The sequence below is a fragment of the Microtus ochrogaster genome, chromosome 1 (assembly GCF_000317375.1).
Source record: "Microtus ochrogaster isolate Prairie Vole_2 chromosome 1, MicOch1.0, whole genome shotgun sequence".
In the NCBI taxonomy this organism is placed as follows: Eukaryota; Metazoa; Chordata; class Mammalia; order Rodentia; family Cricetidae; genus Microtus; species Microtus ochrogaster.
In genome coordinates, this window is record NC_022009.1 from 8,272,582 (window position 1) to 8,290,534 (window position 17,953).

Below are 17,953 nucleotides of genomic sequence, written 5' to 3' on the forward strand. Positions count from 1 at the left end.
ATGTGAATTTGTGTGGGGATGAGTGTCTATAGAAGACAGGAAACTAGAATGGGCACACGAAGGGGGAAGAGATGTATTGGTGGGGAGGAGGCACAACACATGGGATGTGGACGTGGAAAGGGAAATACCGAGGGTATAGCAGGGATGGGGAGCGAAGGAGGGAGCGGGAGGAGGGTCAATCAGTACTATGTATGTTTTAAAAAGCCACAAGGAAACCTGCTACTTTGTAATCTAATTATAAAATTAAAGGAAATAAAATGCACTTTTCAGTGTTAAATGAAGGTATTCTAGGTGTATGAGGAAAAAAGTACTCCGAGCAACCACACAGCTATTAAATGAAGATTCTAGTGTTGGGAATGAGCTCCCTCCCTGTAAGCTGTGCTCTTGTTGTCTTAGTCAGGGTTTCTATTGCTGTGAAGAGACAAGGCAACTCTTGTAAAGGAAAAGATTTAATTGGGGCTATCTTACAGTCCAGGGGTTTAGCCCATTGTCATCATGGTGGGAGGCATGGTAGCAGGCAGGCAGACATGATGCTGGAGAAGAAGCTGAGAATTCTCCATCCTGATCTGCAGGCAGCAGGAAGAGGGAGTGAGCCACTGGGTCTGACTTAAGCTTCTGAAATCTCAAAGCCCACCTCCAGTGACACACTTCCTCCAATGAGGCCACACCCACTCCAACAAGGCCACAAATCCTAATCCTTTCAAATAATGTCATTCCCTATGAGCCTATGGGGGACATTTTCATTCAAACCACCATAACCCTCAAATACTACAGGCTAGTGTCACTGCGGCTGGGTATCCAACAGAACTATATAGCAATCCCCACTCCTGAAGAGACCACATGCAGAACTCATACTTCTGGAGGGACTGGGGTGTGGCAGACTGCCGTGTGGCGCAGTAGAAAGTGTGCCTAGCAAACGTGCAGTACATGGTTTCCATCCCCAGTATCACAAAGGAAAAGAACCTGGGATTGTGGAAGTAATTGAAAAACTAGAGATTAAATGTTGGATATGCTTTAGACTGTAGAAAAGCCTGGAAAAAGGTGATAGAAAAATACTTTACATACATACCCTGAGTTTCCCCATGTGAACACATCTTTAAATTTTAAGAGCCTAGTGTCTTAAAAAATTCACTGAAGCCATGCCCTCGGTCAGGGCAGGTCTGAGCAGGATATACAATATCAAGATTCTTTGCCTTTGGCTGAGGTGCTGGTTACCTCATGCAGATCAACGCTGAAGACCTAGAAATAACAATCTAGACAAAGGCCAGACTGAGTGGAGTGGGGAACAGGAGGGCGGGGCCAGGAAATTGTGGTCAGAAAGGAATTCCAGTTTGAGATGATAGCAGTTATCAGGTGTGACTAACTCGTCAGTGGTCGGAGTAAAGGCGGAAACAAAGATGTTGGACAGGTTAAGAAATTTAGAATGCTGTAAGACAGCTATGGTAAAAACAATCTGTGAGCCATTGAAAAGATGGAATTTCCTGTAAAACAGCAGAAAAAAGAGAACAGGTTAGTGTGAAGAGAGGCACAGAGTTCTTCCCTGTGACTTCGGGGTCACTCAGTGAACTCAACTCTTGAACCTACTCACTCACTGAGAATCCCAAATGACTGGATGGTGACATTCAAATTCTGTATTTCCACGACGTGTTTTACTCGTACATCCTCACAGCTACCAGAAGCCTGACACTTCCAGACCGGCTGCTCAGAATCCTCCCAAGGTCACCTATGAACCTAGAGCCCGTGGGGGCTTGTCTGCCCGGCAGGTCCTGATGATCTCACACATGGCTGCTTCGTGGAATGGAGTGATCATATCAACAGTGAAGGTAATTTTCTTAATCGTGGTATCAGTCATCTTTCCAGCACTGCTTTGATGACAATTATGAAGGGATTATGCTGCCTAAAAATAGAAAGAGGGGTGAAAAAAAAGAGACCTTGCAACTGGCGTTCTTGCTGCCTCCACTCATTTCACTCTGGGATAAGTACATCATCTTCCATATAAAAACTCTATGTTCCAACTCACAACCTAAGCTTTCTGGTTTCCAATGTTGACATTAATAACTAGTATCTGAACGACGGGAACCAGTGGGTATCATTGGAGGACCCATAATTAGAACAGTTAAGAGAAACAGCAAACACTACAGCTTTTTAAGGTGCGCTTGGTTTCCGCATAAATACGCAAGACCAAGCGCTGGATCCTTGTGTATATTTCTGGGCCTAAAACATCAAGGTTAAATAATGATCCTTCAAAGATAGTCAGGTCCTAATTTCTAGAACCTGTAAGTGCACTAACATGTTTATGCTGATTAGTTGGGGTTTTTTTCCCCCCCAATTTAAAATAAACTAGAATTATTTGGAAATAGGGTAAAACTCAGCTGAGAAGATGCATTTATCAGACTGGCCTGTGGAAAGCCTGTGGGGGCATTTTCTTAATTAGTGATTGGCGTGGTCAGGCCGGCCCACTGTGGAAGGCACTGCTGTTTCAGTACCCTTGCCCTTAAGGTTGCAGTCCACCATGTCTGGAGAGCTCTCTGGGCTTGGTGAGAAATGGAGGATTCCCTTCCTTTCCCGCAGGACTGCCTTCCTCCCTGGATAGTGTCTCTAGGCTTGGAGGCCTGACCTTATGCAGAAGCTGTCCCTAAGCCTGATGCCCGACCTTCCTCAAGCCTGACCTTTGACACAGATCCCTGCAGATGCTCTACCCCTCCCCTGCTGCCCACGTGATAATTAGGTTTTGTGCTCCCAGCTGCTAGGACCCTGCTGCCAAATGCAAATCAGGCGATGCCCCAGCTACGGTTCCCATCTTTTGTATCTCCCCTCATTCTGGAATAAAATTGAGCGGAAACAGTGACCGATCTCCCAGAACGAGCGTTGCTCACGTTTCTGCCTCCTTTGCCCGCGTGGCCTGTTGGTCGATGAACCATGGTGGTTAAAAGGGGACCCCCACATGCTGTCCCTTTGCTGGTGGGCCTGTGTTGTGTAAGAAAGCAGACTGAGTAAGCAATAAGGAGCAAGCCAGTAAGAGGTGTTCCTCCATGATCATCACAAGGGTATTTGTAAGGGGGGGGGGGGAGGCAAGCTAATAGGATTAGGAGATGTAACTGGGAAGCAAAAGGTTCTCACGTGAGGAAGCAGTCAGGAGACAAACGCCAGGCACTTCCAGAGCCTCCTGGAGGAACCAGCTCTCTGACACCTGTGAGCCCAATGAGCCTGGGTGTGGATCTCTAATTTCCACAAAAAATAATGAGTTTTTACTGTTTCCTACTTTCTAGTCTTAGGATAATTCTCTCAGAACTCATCCATGTTCCACACAGAGTAACTCATGCTTTTTCACTAAAATAATAGCTCACCTAGAGGATGTGCCAGAGGTGCTTATCTGTGGGTTGATTGATGAAAATTTTGATTGTTTTCAGATTTCTGTGTAGGCGGGGTTTTCCTGTCCTGCAACCACTCTCAAATAATTACCCAGAGACTTAATATTAATTACAAATGCTTGGACAATAGCCCAGGCTTATTACTAACTAGCTCTTACATTTTAAGTTAACCCATATTCTTTATTTCCACTCTGCTACATGATGGTACCTTTATTAGCATGGCATGTTCATCTCCTGCTCCCTCTGTGTCTGTTTGGTGACTCTTCTGGCTCTGTCCTTCCATCATTATCATTATCTCTGTCTCAGGCTGTCTTTTCCAGTCTCTTCCTGCCCAGCTATCGGCCAACCAGCCTTTTATTAACAAGGAGAGCAATACATATTTACAGTGTACAGAAGGCTTATTCCATAGCATTCCCTCTTTTCTCTCTAATTAAAAAGGAAAGTTTTAACCTTATAGTAAAACCGTATGTAACAAAACAGTTATTAAGTAAGGATTATAGTTACCATATCCAGTCCATTTATATTTGGCAAAATTAAAGAAAATACTCTTATCTCTCTTTCCTTTGTGAGTCTAAAGTTTTTCATTTATCTTTTTATCATAATTAAGAAAAGCTATGATTATGACTATCTAGTCTTCAACTCTGCCAAAAACCCCAGAAGAGGCCGGGTGATGGTGGCGCACGCCTTTAATCCCAGCACTTGGGAGGCAGAGGCAGGCGGATCTCTGTGAGTTTGAGACCAGCCTGGTCTACAAGAGCTAGTTCCAGGACAGGCTCCAAAGCCACAGAGAAACCCTGTCTCGAAAAACCAAAAAAAAAAAAAAAAAAAACCCAGAAGAGTAAAATGTTACCTAATGACAGGACATCAGGCTTCCTGAACAGTCATCCAAAAATCTTCTGCAATTTTGGGGGACCCAACTCTGGCCTTCAGACCAAACATATCTGACAGACTTTCCTGTGAAGCAGGGAATACTGAAGAACTGTCCCACCTTGTCTTGACAAAGTTTGGCAATCACTTTATTTACATCCTGCTGGTACAGTTTGGACACTAATTGTCAGCAATTGTGGCAAAGGCAGTTTCTTTGCCCATGTGGCTAGCTTTTTTCAGAAAGAAAACAAATTTCATATGGAGTTTCTTCAGTGTGCATCATCTTCTCTGAAGTAGATTTGTGTTGCCAGGAGCAGACATGTCCTGAAAAGCCTTAGATTATTGTCACGCAACTATAGTGCTGCCTTACAGTAGCTTCTTGACTGTGATGTAATGACTTTGAGCACAGTATGTCCCATGGAATAGTTAGAAGACCGACTGAGTCTGGGGATATTTGAGATTGGGGACATTCAAGCAGTTCAGGCAGGTATGGCGAAAGAGCATGGTGGCTTCTAATGGGCAATGGAGATTTCTTCAGGCCTAGCTGATACCAACTCTGTCATTAGTAAGGGCTTCTGGCTCTACTGGCAGCCCCAGCAGTAGTGGGGGGGGGGTAGGACAACTCCAGCACCTCCTCTGTGGTCGTCATACCTGCTCTGATGGCAGTGTGGTCAGGTCAGGTGTGGTGAAGTGGAGACTGGCAGTGGGGTTTGCTATATACTGGGAATCTTTGCTCTTCTTAGGGAGGAATATTTGGAATATTTTGCTATTCTGGATATTCCTCTTCAGGACAGTCTTCTGTTGTTCCTAAAGTACAATTACATGGTAGCTATTGCATCAGCACTGATTAAATATTGTTCTGCTATGAGTAGGAACTGATAGAAGTATCGTAGGATCTCTATCATCTATCTATCTATTATCTATCTATCTATCTATCTATCTATCTATCTATCTATCTATCAATCATCTACTTGTTTGTTTTTTTGTTACAGGGTTTCTCAGCCCAGGGTGTCCTGGAACCTGCTTTGTATATGAGGCTGGACTTGCACTCACAGGTCCACCTGCTGCTGTTTCCCAAGGGATTAAAGGTGTGTACCACCACTGCCTGGCTAGTATTGTCGGACTTTAACAGCAGATCTTGAACCATGAATACAGACCTCCCTATTTGCAGGCAGGGTAGCCTTGATTCTTAATTTTGCAAGCTTCAATTTTCCCATATGTTAAATATGGATAAATAGTTTCTGCCTCATAAAAGCAGTATGAAGTTTATATAAGAGTTTTGACAATGAATAGAACAGGGCTTCGGAGACAGGTCTAGGTTGACAAGGGATAGAACAGGGCTTCAGAGACAGGTTTAGGTTGGCCAACATTTTCACTCTACATTTCAGTGTTGTTTTTTTTTTTTATTTTGTGTTTTGAAGACAGGGTTTCTCTGTGTAGCCCTGAAACTCACTCTATAGACCAGGCTGGCCTCATATGCACAGAGATCCACCTGCCTCTGCCTCCCATGGGCTGGGCAGTGTTTGATTATTAACAATGTACTCTGGGTTTACCTTTTGGGGTGTCTAATGACACCCATATCATCAGTCCATATCATCAGTTATGAGCATCTCAGTTAAGTGTGAATTACTCACCTACGAAGTCGGCAAAGTGGCACAGCTCAATCTCTGAAGCCTCCCGGATGCCACGCAGGGCCTTGCCTCTGGTTAAGATGGTGTGTGAACTCTCCACTGCTACAGAACACAAATACCACAAGCTGACTGGTATGAACGTCATCACTTCCTTGACAGGTAGGGAATGAGTCTCTGGGCTCTAATTCACAACACATCACTTGGGGGAGCCTTCTTTTTAAGGTTTTGCTTACTTTATGTGTATGAGTACCCGTATGAGTTTATGTGCACCACATGCATGCAGGTGCACTTGGAGGCCACAAGAGGGCACTGGACTTCCTGGTGCTGAAGTGACAGGCAGTTGTGAGCTGTCTGATGCAGGGGACTGAACATTCTTAAGCACTGAATCATTTTTCTCCAAGTCACCTGGGGAATCTTCTGAAAAACGATGGTTCTGACTTACTGTGCAGAGTAGGGCAGTGATTTTCTGTTTGCAGAATGTGTTTCCTGCAGCATTTTGATGGTTTCACTTACTGTAATGGTTTAACCGAACTCCAAGACATAGAAATCCAGAGGCATATTTGCAAAATTATTTATTTACATTTTAAGCTTACATTAAAAATCTTCCTGGGATAGAATGACTAAGAAGAAATTTACAAACCTGATATAAACATATTCACATTAACCTTTTTCTGAATACAGTTCTGGAGACGGACTCTAGATGAACTTGCTTTCTTTCATAAAATTCATATTCCTTTACACCATGCTGTGGTAATGTTCTCACAGGGAGAATAAACTTACCTTGTATCATTAAAAAAAATTAAAAAGCAAGTAAGCAAACAAATGAACTAACAAAAAGGCAACTTTGACTTGCTATTAACTAGCTGTCCAATACCAGAAACCAAGCTTTTACAGTATAGAGATGTAAAACAGGACCAGTCATGATCTATTGACTTCCTTCCCTGTGTGAGTGCTTTGGTTGTTAGGCCTAGACCTGGCTTCTGGCTCACTGGAGTGCTATTCAATAACAAGTAATCTATTTAGAACAGCACTTGCTTTATACTGTACTTGAGAACAGTCAGAATACCTTTAAAAGATGCTGATCACAGCAGCGTGTTTTCTTGTCCTTTACCAGGAAAGTAAAAAGAGAAACCACAAATTTTTCCATGTTTTTTTTTAAAGTTTCCCCAAAATAATACCTGCCCTGAATATTGATATTGCTAAAACACTAAACCCGTAAGATATCTTCCTTAAAGTCTATGATTTCATGATCTATTTGAAAAAGCATGCTGATGGCCAAGTACACAAAGAGCACATGTAAGCTTTAAGGAGGGATTCTCATTAAACATGGCTTAGCTGGAATTAGAGTTTTAGAGAAACAAATGAAAACAGTGAGGTTCATTCTAAACCACAGCTTCTATTTCTTTCACTTCCTTCACAAATTGACTTTAAGAGTAAAGGCCTTTAGATAAAATAAATCCTTTCTCCTTTGGGCAGGCGGGGAAGGAAAGAGGAGGCCTTTAAAAGGTAGCAGCAAGCATAACAATGGAGATCTTCTGAGCAAGTCCAGCATTGTCCCACCACTACTAGAGAACTGTCCTCAGATACAGTTTAAAAATCAGGGCTATGAAAAAGACAAGCATATGAATGACCATAAAACACATAACTTGGGATTTTGGCGAGAGCAACTGCAAAGTCTGAGAGTCCAACTACATGGAATTCTAGTATTTTCCGTCTGCCGCCTTTAAACCTTGAAGCCATTCTAAGCAGCCAGCTAAACTCCCGCTCCAAACGGTTTCTCAAAAATAAACTGCTGCACAAATGTATAAACTTAGGCCTCTGTAGGGTGTTTTTATATTTATCCCCCATTTCATAAGCAGGGTAAAGCAAGAAGTTAACATTTTACTGGAGTAGCATTTTGATGTTGGGTAAAATAATTCTCAATGTCTTATTTACAGTCATTGTACATCACCTTATGTACACATAAATACAAATTTATAAGAAACACTAACCCACACTTTCATAATATAAAAATAAAAAAGCACAACAAACATGACCCCATGGCAAGCCAGCGTTGGAGAAATACGCTTGCTGTTCGGTTCAGTGGCATTGACCTTGAGAACCTAAAGGTCACTTCACACGGTTCTAGTTTGCCTCTGATCCTAGCCTAGGCAAGTGAGGTTTTTTGTTTTTTTAACTAAATAAAGCTAAGGCCATACAAGTAGTTGAGAAGAAGGATGTAGAGGAGCGTTAATACCAGATGCCAAATATTTAGATGTCTAACAGGGAAGGATTCTTTCCCTGTGGAAAATCGGAACTTCCTGATAGTAGCAATAGTGCAAAACCAGTGTGAACTATTGGACCACAGACAGTGTGTGCCACGCCAGAGCCCTGGAGAGCTGCCCTGAGCTGGTAGACTAGGTGGTTGGGCCCCAAGGAATCCCAAAGAGTCGCAATGGAAACGACTTGAGATTGCCTCACATCTCCTGACTTCTCAGCCTATTTGACTATTTGACTTCCTGCCCATGTGTAATGGTTTACTTTTCTCTTGCGCCTCTAATAACATGAAATTCTCATTTCTCTCCCCTTGGAAACATGAAGGTGGTTGAAAAGAGCTTTGGTAGTGTCCTGCACCTAGTAAGTCCTCCACCAACCACTGTGTGTGTGTGTGTGTGTGTGTGTGTGTGTGTGTGTGTGTGTGTACTTAAAAAGGTTTATTGTTCTTTAAGCCTAGACCTTGAGAACAAATGCAAAGTCCCATTATTGCTCCCCCCCTCGGATGGCATGCCTCTGTTCTCCACAGTATGAAATTCAGATGTTCAGAAGTGAGGTATCGAAGGGGCCAGAAGCAGGAGACTCCTGACTTGGATTAAACAAACAGTAAAAACTCTTCTATAACTTGGATAGGTTATTAACTCTGAAGTCAAGGCCTTTCCAGATAATTAAGTGCACTAAAATATAGAAATAAGAATTCTATGGCTGTTGATATATAGTACAAATAAGGTCACGTGGTTTATACAACTCCAATTCTTAGAGAGGCTGGGCAGTAAGAAGTTCAGGAAGACAGCTTAGAAATTGTTCCCTGAGCTCTTGACGCAAACTCAAAGTTCTGTGAACTCCAAAGGCTTGGGAGAGAGGAAACCACACCCATCACATTCCAGGTAATCTTCCTCCAAGTGTGGCGCTTTACTCCAAAGTGGGCTGTTCAGTGGTCTTCCCATAGTTCAAATGTTTTAAAAATGAAGTTTTATCCATTTTTAAGAACACAAGGTCCCAAACGAAAAGCTTTAAGAGGAGGAGAAATGGCTAATAAATAAAGTAAGACTTTATCCTCAGTAAAGAGTGCAGCTGAGCAAGTCGGTTCTGAATCTATTACATAGCAGGAGCGGTGAGAACAGGCGCCAGAAGCCAGAATCTTACAAAACTGGGGCTTTTCTGACCTCAGTGTCTAGCTACTGGCCAAGCCTTCTTTAAGCAGAACTGCAGTCACCAATTAATTCGAAGAAACAAAACTAGTATAAGCATAATTATTACAGTACTTAAATGTTTCCAAAAATAAAGATTATAATAATATAATAACCACTCTAGCTAGATCTCAAACTTAAAGGGAATCTGGATTGTATATACAGCTAATAGCAATTAAAACCCATTAAAAACTGGCATTTTAAGTACTTAAAATTATTTTCATTCTTGGTAGCTCTCCAGAGCATACTTTAAAAGTTTAATGCTCATGGGTAATTTAAATAGTGAAATATGTCATTTATGGAATTCCTCTAAGCATTCATTTGGAGACTCAGATTCCATTGCTGGCAGAGCAGACTTCGGGTAGGCTTGACAAGAAGCCATTGAAAGTTTTCAGAGGTTTCAGAGAACGAACTGAAGTGTTCCAAGGATGTCAGGACAGTAGACAAACGCAGGTGCATCCTTTGGTACGGCTATGACCTCAAAGGAGGCGTAGAAGCCAGGGGCGCTGGCGCCAGGTTCCTGACGATGGTACTGAGGCTGGCGATCTTCTCCTCTAGGAGGTAATTCTTCTTCTCTGCCGTTTTCTGCCGCTGCTCAGTCATTTCCAGAGCTTTCAACAGATGGGCATTTTCAACATACAAGTCCTTCACCATGGCGTCGGCTTTCGTGTTCCTGCAGAGCTAGGACAGAACCAGAAGGATCTCATTCCATCTGTGCTAACTACGCTCAGGTCTCGGGGCTAACAGGAGGGAAGTCAGAGGGCAACTTCTGGGAACTGGTGCTCTCATTCTACCACATGCGTTCCAGGTTTTGAGCTCGGGTGCCGGGCATGGTGGCTAACAGCTTTACCTTCCAAGCCATTTTATCAGCCCTAAGGTACCTTTTGAGGTTGCCACAAGCTTTTGGGAACAGGAAAGCCAGCGTTCCATTATTACCCCATTTTTAAAAGTGAATGGATCACTTTCTATTTATTTAGAGATGTGTATTTCATATCTTGGAAAAAACTGTAAGTATCTGGTTTGAGCCACTGAACTTTGTTAGGTGCACTTTGGATATGAGCCACCGTACACAAATATATGTTTAAAAAATTGTGGACAAACAGGCCCCAAAAGAGTTTTAGTAAAAAAATGTAGAATGCAGATTTCATATTTTGAGGCTTAAAAGAAAGTGATCCCTAAGCTCTCTAGACATTTTCAGCAGAATCAACTTTCATTAACAACACAACTTAACAGCAATAGAAGGATACAAGCCTTTAATTCTAGCACTTGGGAGGCAGAGGCAGATGGATCTCTGTGCGTTCAAGGCCAACAAAAAAGGAGGATACAAAATCTGGAGTTAGGTCTGGAATGTTGGGACTGGAGAGACAACTCAGCTGGTAGAGTAAGCATGGGGACCTGACTTTGATCCCTAGCACCCACAAAAAAAGCTGGGCACAGTGAGTGTGCACAGTGGTAACCCCTGTGCTGAGGACAACACAGGCCTAGCCTAATTAGAGAGACCCAGGTCTTCTCAGAAACAAGGTGGAAAAGCTCCCGAAGAATTAACACTTGAGGTTGGTCTCTGGTGCACATGCACACACACGCTCACACACAGGTGTGCACATACACACACATGCATAAATACACACACACGCATGCATGTATACACACACTCAGACACATACACATATATGCACGCCCACACAGTCACAGATGCACACATACACACTCATGCACAGACACACACACACACTCTACACACCCTACAAAACTGGACTGTAAGACAGGCAGAGGTGACAAGGGGGCTGACCTGTTCTTTGAGCTGATTCACTTTCTCCTGAAGAAGCCTTTTGACCAGCTTCAGCTTCTGCTCCACTTCTATCATTCGTTCCTCCATGAGATTGACAAGGTGCTCCTGGCTTCCCTACGGAGAAGAGGGAGAAAGGGTGTATCATCACTTGAAAGTCACCCCTAACTTGAGGGATCCTCTCCCCATAGGGATCTAGAGAAACCACGGCTGATGCTTTATGTTCATAACCAGGACAGATTTCTAGTGAAATGGGGATTCTGGGCACTGCATGGGTTGACCATGCTAGAAAAGGAGTCCTATCACAGAGGAGTCAGAGAAAAAGCAAAGACTCTTACCTGCTGTACTACCGTTCCCTAAAACCCATCATGGATATCCATGTGTACTCTTAATACAGTGAGTATACAAGGCAAACCAAACCACAGTGGCAGACCTCCCACTGGGCCATGGGTCTCTGCAGTACTGTGTGCCTCTGAGCATCGCAAACACTGGGTTTGTTTCTGGTTGCCCAATGTTTCCAGTCAGCCTGCAACACATGCCTCTCATTTTCCCTTTGGCATGACTGGTGACCGTCCAAGGTTAGCTTTTTCTTCAGAGTAATTAGATTCTTCCTGCCAGTTCCCCTCCTCATCCCAATGACTTGTCGCTGGGAAGCAAATATCTCACTAGAGGACGCATTTATTATCAATGCAAAGTCAAAGTGAAAAATCTCACAGACATCCAACCCAGATAAAACCACAGGACAGGACCGGCCTTTCCTCTCCTTCTCATGCAACAAGGATGGGATAAGGAGAACCTGAGTTTAGGAAGCAAAGAGATCGCGAGAGAAAGGAGACTGCTCATACCCTCCCTTACAAAAATGTCCACACCAGAAATTTCATATTTCAGAAGGTACTTCAGATCCTTAAGATTATTATTACTAATTATTATTATTATGATTCAGGTGTTAACAGTTGGGTGACAGCTAACGGTTTCTTTTTTTTTAATATTTATTTATTATGTATACAATATTCTTTCTGTGTGTATGCCTGAAGGCCAGAAGAGGGCACCAGACCTCATTACAGATGGTTGTGAGCCACCATGTAGTTGCTGGGAATCGAACTCAGGACCTTTGGAAGAGCAGGCAATGCTCTTAACCGCTGAGCCATCTCTCCAGCCCCCAGCTAACAGTTTCTTAAAAGGCATAGTTTGAAAAGAATGTAGGATGCTCAAACATGAGTTGAAACCCATTATTTGCTTGGATTTAAATAATAGCACTAAATCACATAGTCAATTTGAAGACAAATTCAAAGCTTAATAGAAAATTTCAATAAATAGGGCCTTGGGTGTCCGGCTTTTAAAAAAAGTTATATTGGCCTTTTAATATTTATGCATAATGAATAATGCTTGTTTCAAAAAAGCAAAATAGAAAATCACAGTATCAGATAAGTCAAAGAACACTGAGTATTGCAAAGAGGAAGGCAGAAGAAAAACAAAGAAGACAGTCATATATTTAAATTTTACTTTATTGTTTCATCAAAAAAATTTTTCTGTCAAAAAGTATGATACATCTTATACAAAACAGTATAAATAACCCTGATTTTCTTCAAATTCCATATATAAAAGTAGTACCTTCTTTTAAAAAATTACAACATATGGAATGAGAAAATATATTGACTATATCCTTCCTAAGAATCTTAAATCAACCAGTTTGTAACCAGCTGAAGCTTGTGACTGGCTCACAGAGTCTCCCAGATCTACATAAATAGGAGACATAATTGTGAGCTTGTAACAGTGGGAATAACAGCAGAATAATTCAAAAGAGCCCTTGGTTCCAACATGCCCCAGCTCATGTCTGTGTGGGGTGTGTGTGCGCGTGTGTGTGCATTTGAGGCTCTGTCATGGTAACAAATGGCATCAATAGCAGCCCAGTTTTCAGAGGTGCCCAATCCTTCTGTAGGAATCTGCATGCACTGCTCGCTGCTCCGGTAGCAAGGCCTAGAGAAAGAAGGCAAGGGGTACACTTCACCCTGGGGTAAGAGTAGGGCTTATATTTAGGGGAGTCTAAGTTCACAAGCTTAAAATGCAAATCCTCAGAAGCACACACAGTCACAGTACGCGTGCAAGCAAATCAACACAAGGACAGATGAAAACCCTCACTCCCATCCACAGGCACTGCCCAGATCTGTGTAATGTGGAGGGTTCTTAAAATTAGAGTCGGCTCAGCAACTGGAAAAGGAGCAGCTTGGAGGCCATTCCACTTCGAGTAATAAATAGTCCACTCTTTCCTCTGGCTGAAGGATGACCTTTTTTTTTTTTTCCTCAATAGCTTCTGTCTAATACTGGAGCTATTGGTACAAGACATTTTTTTTTTTTTAAATTCTCTAAGACTGATGGGCAGATTAGAAAAAGCAGACTTTAAAACCAGGGTGTATGGGAAGGCAGGAGCACAACTTTGCCAAATAACTAGAAGGTCTTTTCAAAAGCAGAGGCCAGGGCTTCAGATTTCAGCTACATGATGAGAAACCGTGACCTTGCTTCCATACTCAACCACTGCAGTTTCTGCTCTAAAATTCCACTTTAATGCTGAGAAGCTGAAGCGTTCGTTCCGTGGAGAGCTGGAACGTCTCTTTAACAGCACAGCCCAGCACAGCCCAGCACAGCCCAGCAGACTTAATTTATGAAGCTGACTCGGGGAAATGGTATATAGAAAGCTCCCGGCACATTAATAAAAAGACTTTTTGAAGGTTTTGTTAAGAAGAATGAGTGACAGAAGTGGACAGCACAGCACAGCACACAAGCACAGCACACACGGCTATCTACTAAGAAGAGGAGAAGCCGAGGGGCCCACGGGGAGTTCTAATGTGACTTGCTCCCCTGGGGGAACCAAGAAACTGGAAAATTCCTTATCAAACACTAACTGGGACATAGGTATTTCTAAACTAGAAATAATCGACTTAGATATATAAAGACGAGGTTTTTTTCTCACCCTTAATTACAACTTAATTAAATGGGTAAGAATAAAAAAAGGAAATTTCTGAAAAATAAAGATTATGTATAAAAGCCCTAAAGAGAAAAAACTATTTGGAACTTAAGTAGTTTTTCACACTTGATTCTTTCCAATGTTGAGTGACATGAACTGGATAACTAAGAGCAGACGCTAACAACTACACATTCTATAAAAGTCCCTGCTTGTGAGTTTCACAGACCTTGGCGGGCCACACTGTACAGGAAGACTGAGGATGTGTGTCAGCAGAGATTCCTACCCAAGGACTGAGTTTGTGACATTTTAGGCATCAGGCAAGAACATTAGGACAACTGTGTACTATGTGCAAGTACCCTTGATCCTTTGTCAAGTACCAATGTGCAAAGGAGTCACAAGCAGAGAGCTTGAAAGGAAACCGTCAAACCAAAGCGAATGCCAGGCTGTGGTTCTGTGACTCTGCAGCTCAGGGAAGGCAGAAGAGCGATGGGAGATGTAGCTCCGCATCCCCACCTCTGCACTGGTTTTTTTAACGAAGGTAAAGCAAAGCGGCTGATTTGGTTTCTCCGTGGAGGAGAAGCGCTCTGTACCTGCGGTGTGTTGGTTTCCAAGGTCCTATTGTCAAGCTCCTCCTGCAGGTGCTGGCTTCTCCTTTCCGCCTGCAGCAGCTGCTGTTGAAGCTGCAGAAACTGCTCCCTGGGCACCATCGGACAGGCTTGCTGCTGAAGCAGCTGCAGATCCCAGTGAGAGGGTGGGCTAAGCGTCACAGTGGACTTCAGGGGCTGCATCTGAAGGGCAAGGACAAAGCTTGGTCAGTGCAGGGCCTTCTGCCAAGGAAGGTGCCAAGCAGGGAGCAGAGTCCAGAGCCCCTTCATGGCCTCCTAGTGCCTGATCACTTAGAAACAGGACAAAGCCCAGGGGAAGTGCGTAGGTAGAGCCCTTTCGCTGCCTTTTGGAGATAATACACCATGTGACCAGGCTTTTTAAACAATTTTTTAAACTCGAAAGAATAGACATCCATCACTCCCAAGTGACCATAAGGGCATGAGGTACGTGATATACATAGCACATTTAAATTACATCTAAGTTTTTGATTCTAGAACATTCTACAACTGCCTTTTTCCTTCTGTTCAAAGTGAGATGGGAGCAGGGAAGATGGAGAGGGTGGCGTGGTTTTAAGCTTTCCCTATTTCCCTTACCATGAAGTTTCTTAAAGATGACTAGTCACTGGCTACCTATCTTCTGACCCCAAATCAACACTTTAAAAAGAATATCATACCTAAATTTCAGGCTCTTAGTTTTATCTACGTGTTGTTATGGTTATGCCCTTCAATAGCAACAGGATAGGCAAGCGTGGGACAGAAGGTCATAACCCAGAACACCCCAGAACCAGACTCAAAGTATTTGTTGGAAACAACAAGGAAACAGTGTATCGACATGCCAATCAAGTTTAAGAAGTCAGAAAGGACGCATTTTGGCCAATGGAACATGCTACTGTCATCCATCACACATTTGGCAGGCACAGGGCCCAATGGGAGGCATGCAACACGCATGAGCAGAAAGTAACCTGGGGAGGGAGCACCAGGCTGTGGGAAGAGAAAGGACCTTCCACACTCAACCATAATTAAATGTTGTGAGGTTTCAGAGCCAATATCCATTTGCTTAACTCTAAATCTCTCTGAGTTGGATCATTAGCCACTTTGAAATATTATAGTTATTTGTAGACGATAGAACATAATTTATGAATAAAGGCTATGAGGGACTATGATCCCACGAGTTTTTTTGTCAGCGGGACAGTTTTCTTTATAACGCTTTAAGTATTGAGGAAAATCCTTAAGTAAATAGAAAAAAGAAAATCCTTAAGTAATATTCCAATTAAAGTAAAATGAAAAACGGATACTGGCTCTTGCCCAAGTACATATCAATGGTCATAATCAACAGAGATGAGGGTGGACACAATGTCGAGATGGTCCCATGCTATGACGGGTCACCGGAAGAGAATGCTCTACCTTCGCACACTAGCTCGGGCATAGAACTGCACCCTTCTCTGCTACTTCCAACCACTGAGTTCTACGTAGAGGTTAGCCACAGATGAAACAAAAAGAGAAGAAAATTACTAGGGTTACAGGAGGAAGAAGAAAAGTGCAAGTCACCAAAAGAAAGAACGGGCAGATTGTGTACACAAATAAGAGCGTACAAGCAACCAAAGTCACTTTTTGCTGTATGTCAGTTTTACAGTAAAGGACCTTACACCCGGAACTCTGCAGCTGTACCCTCACCTGCTGGCATCTGGTTGGTTGTGAATCTGCCAGCTTTACCCATCCCCAGATCCGGGAAGCACAGGATCTCTGGTTGAGTCCCTTGTCCCATGGGCACGCAGAAGGAAAGCATCTTTTTTGTTCAAGTCTGCCAAGTGATATGGCAGACAAAGGCCAGCAAAGGTAGTCTCCGAAGCTTTCTTTGAATGCTCAAAATAAAGTGCTTACTGAATATTCAACTACAGTGTTGCTGAAGAAGTCCAGGAACGGGAGTCAGTTTCAGGTCAAAATCCTTCCATTTGCCAGTCTAGTAATTTGCAATCTTTAATTACACTGGACCCTTAAAACTAGTCTACAGAGATGAGGGAAACTTCTCCCAATGAAGTAAATGTATCAAATAAGAACCATTTAGAAAGCCTTTCTCAAAGTCCCTGGCCCCAAGGACTGTTACAAGAACACCTCCATGTCTGCTCATCACCCCTCAACCCTGCCCAGAGGGAGCATTGCCAGCGAGGAAGGGATACATAGATCCCTCGGGAGGAGACAAGAGGCAGCCTGAAAGCCACTGTCCACCACCCCCATACAACCGTACTGCAATCCCACCCAACAGGCTGGTGGGAGGAACGGTTAGTGCTGAAGAATTAGAGTTGGGAGCTATGAAAGGCTTTAGAAACAGCAAATTTAATTAAAGCCATTGGATTGGAAACTTAAAAATGGTTGAAGCTGCAAAGTTGTTACATCCATGTCCCCAAAGTTTAAGAAGTAAAAATATTCCTCAAGTGCAACTGTATAATTTAATGTAAGAATTGTGCAGCCTGTGAGTTACCTCCAAAGAGCTGTTAAAAATCCCACCTGGAACTAGCTGTGCTGGTGCCTCAAGTACCAGCATTGAGAAGCTCAGGCAGAGGGGCTGTAAGTTCAAGGCCAGCCTGAGCTGCGGGGCTAGATCCCACCTCAGAAAAGGAAAGCAGAAAAAAAAAATGCAGTCCGTCTAACTGTAGGGTTAGTAGCCCAGTGTGTAAATGTTCTTCTCAGTGTTTAAATTCAGGCCTTTTCCTTATTCTGTTCCGGTGCCAGGAACACTTGTTTTCCTTACCAGCAAATATTTTGCCACTATGGAAAAAGAATGGCAGGAAATGGCTGATGACAATTAATAATAGAAACTGGGGCCCGGCAGAAGGGGGCTTCCCAGGCTAGGGCAAAGAGGAGAAGAACCAGCTAACTGGTCGAGCATTTGCAAGAGCCCAGCAGTGAGGAAGTACACATACCCTGTCACCCTTCAGTTTCTCACCAGACACACGAGCTCGGCTTCAGATAGATTCATTAGAGTCCACAATTATTTCATCAGAAAAGCATATCTACATCAACGCACAGGCTGAACTCAGTCTTAATATACTTATTATATGCTGTCAGAAAACAGTTTAGATGTCACTATTTACGGTTTCACCAATGCCCAACTAGTGGATAAACTAGAGAACATAAAATTGTAAGACACCTCAGTGGCCATTTAAATGTCAATGTGACATGTTTTCCCACCTTTCACATTGTTTTAAAGCTAAGCATTAAAGCCACCTTGCCATATATCTAGCTTTATAAAGAAAATACTTTGCCAGGTCTGGTGGTGCACTGAGTGCT

The 17,953-nt window shown here is 43.0% G+C and overlaps 1 protein-coding gene across 1 annotated transcript in view; it reads right to left on the minus strand.

The window, feature by feature from the left end:
* Window positions 1-6,453: 6,453 nt before the first annotated feature.
* The window catches only part of Nin (ninein), a 45,833-nt gene continuing 34,333 nt past the window's right edge, over window positions 6,454-17,953 (minus strand). The window contains exons 23-25 of the mRNA XM_026779278.1: window positions 14,651-14,848; window positions 11,102-11,215; window positions 6,454-9,993 (exon numbers count right to left, since the gene is read on the minus strand). Coding sequence (XP_026635079.1) covers window positions 9,784-9,993; window positions 11,102-11,215; window positions 14,651-14,848 — 522 coding nt within the window. The 3' untranslated portion in view covers window positions 6,454-9,783. The remainder of the gene's footprint in view (window positions 9,994-11,101; window positions 11,216-14,650; window positions 14,849-17,953) is intronic.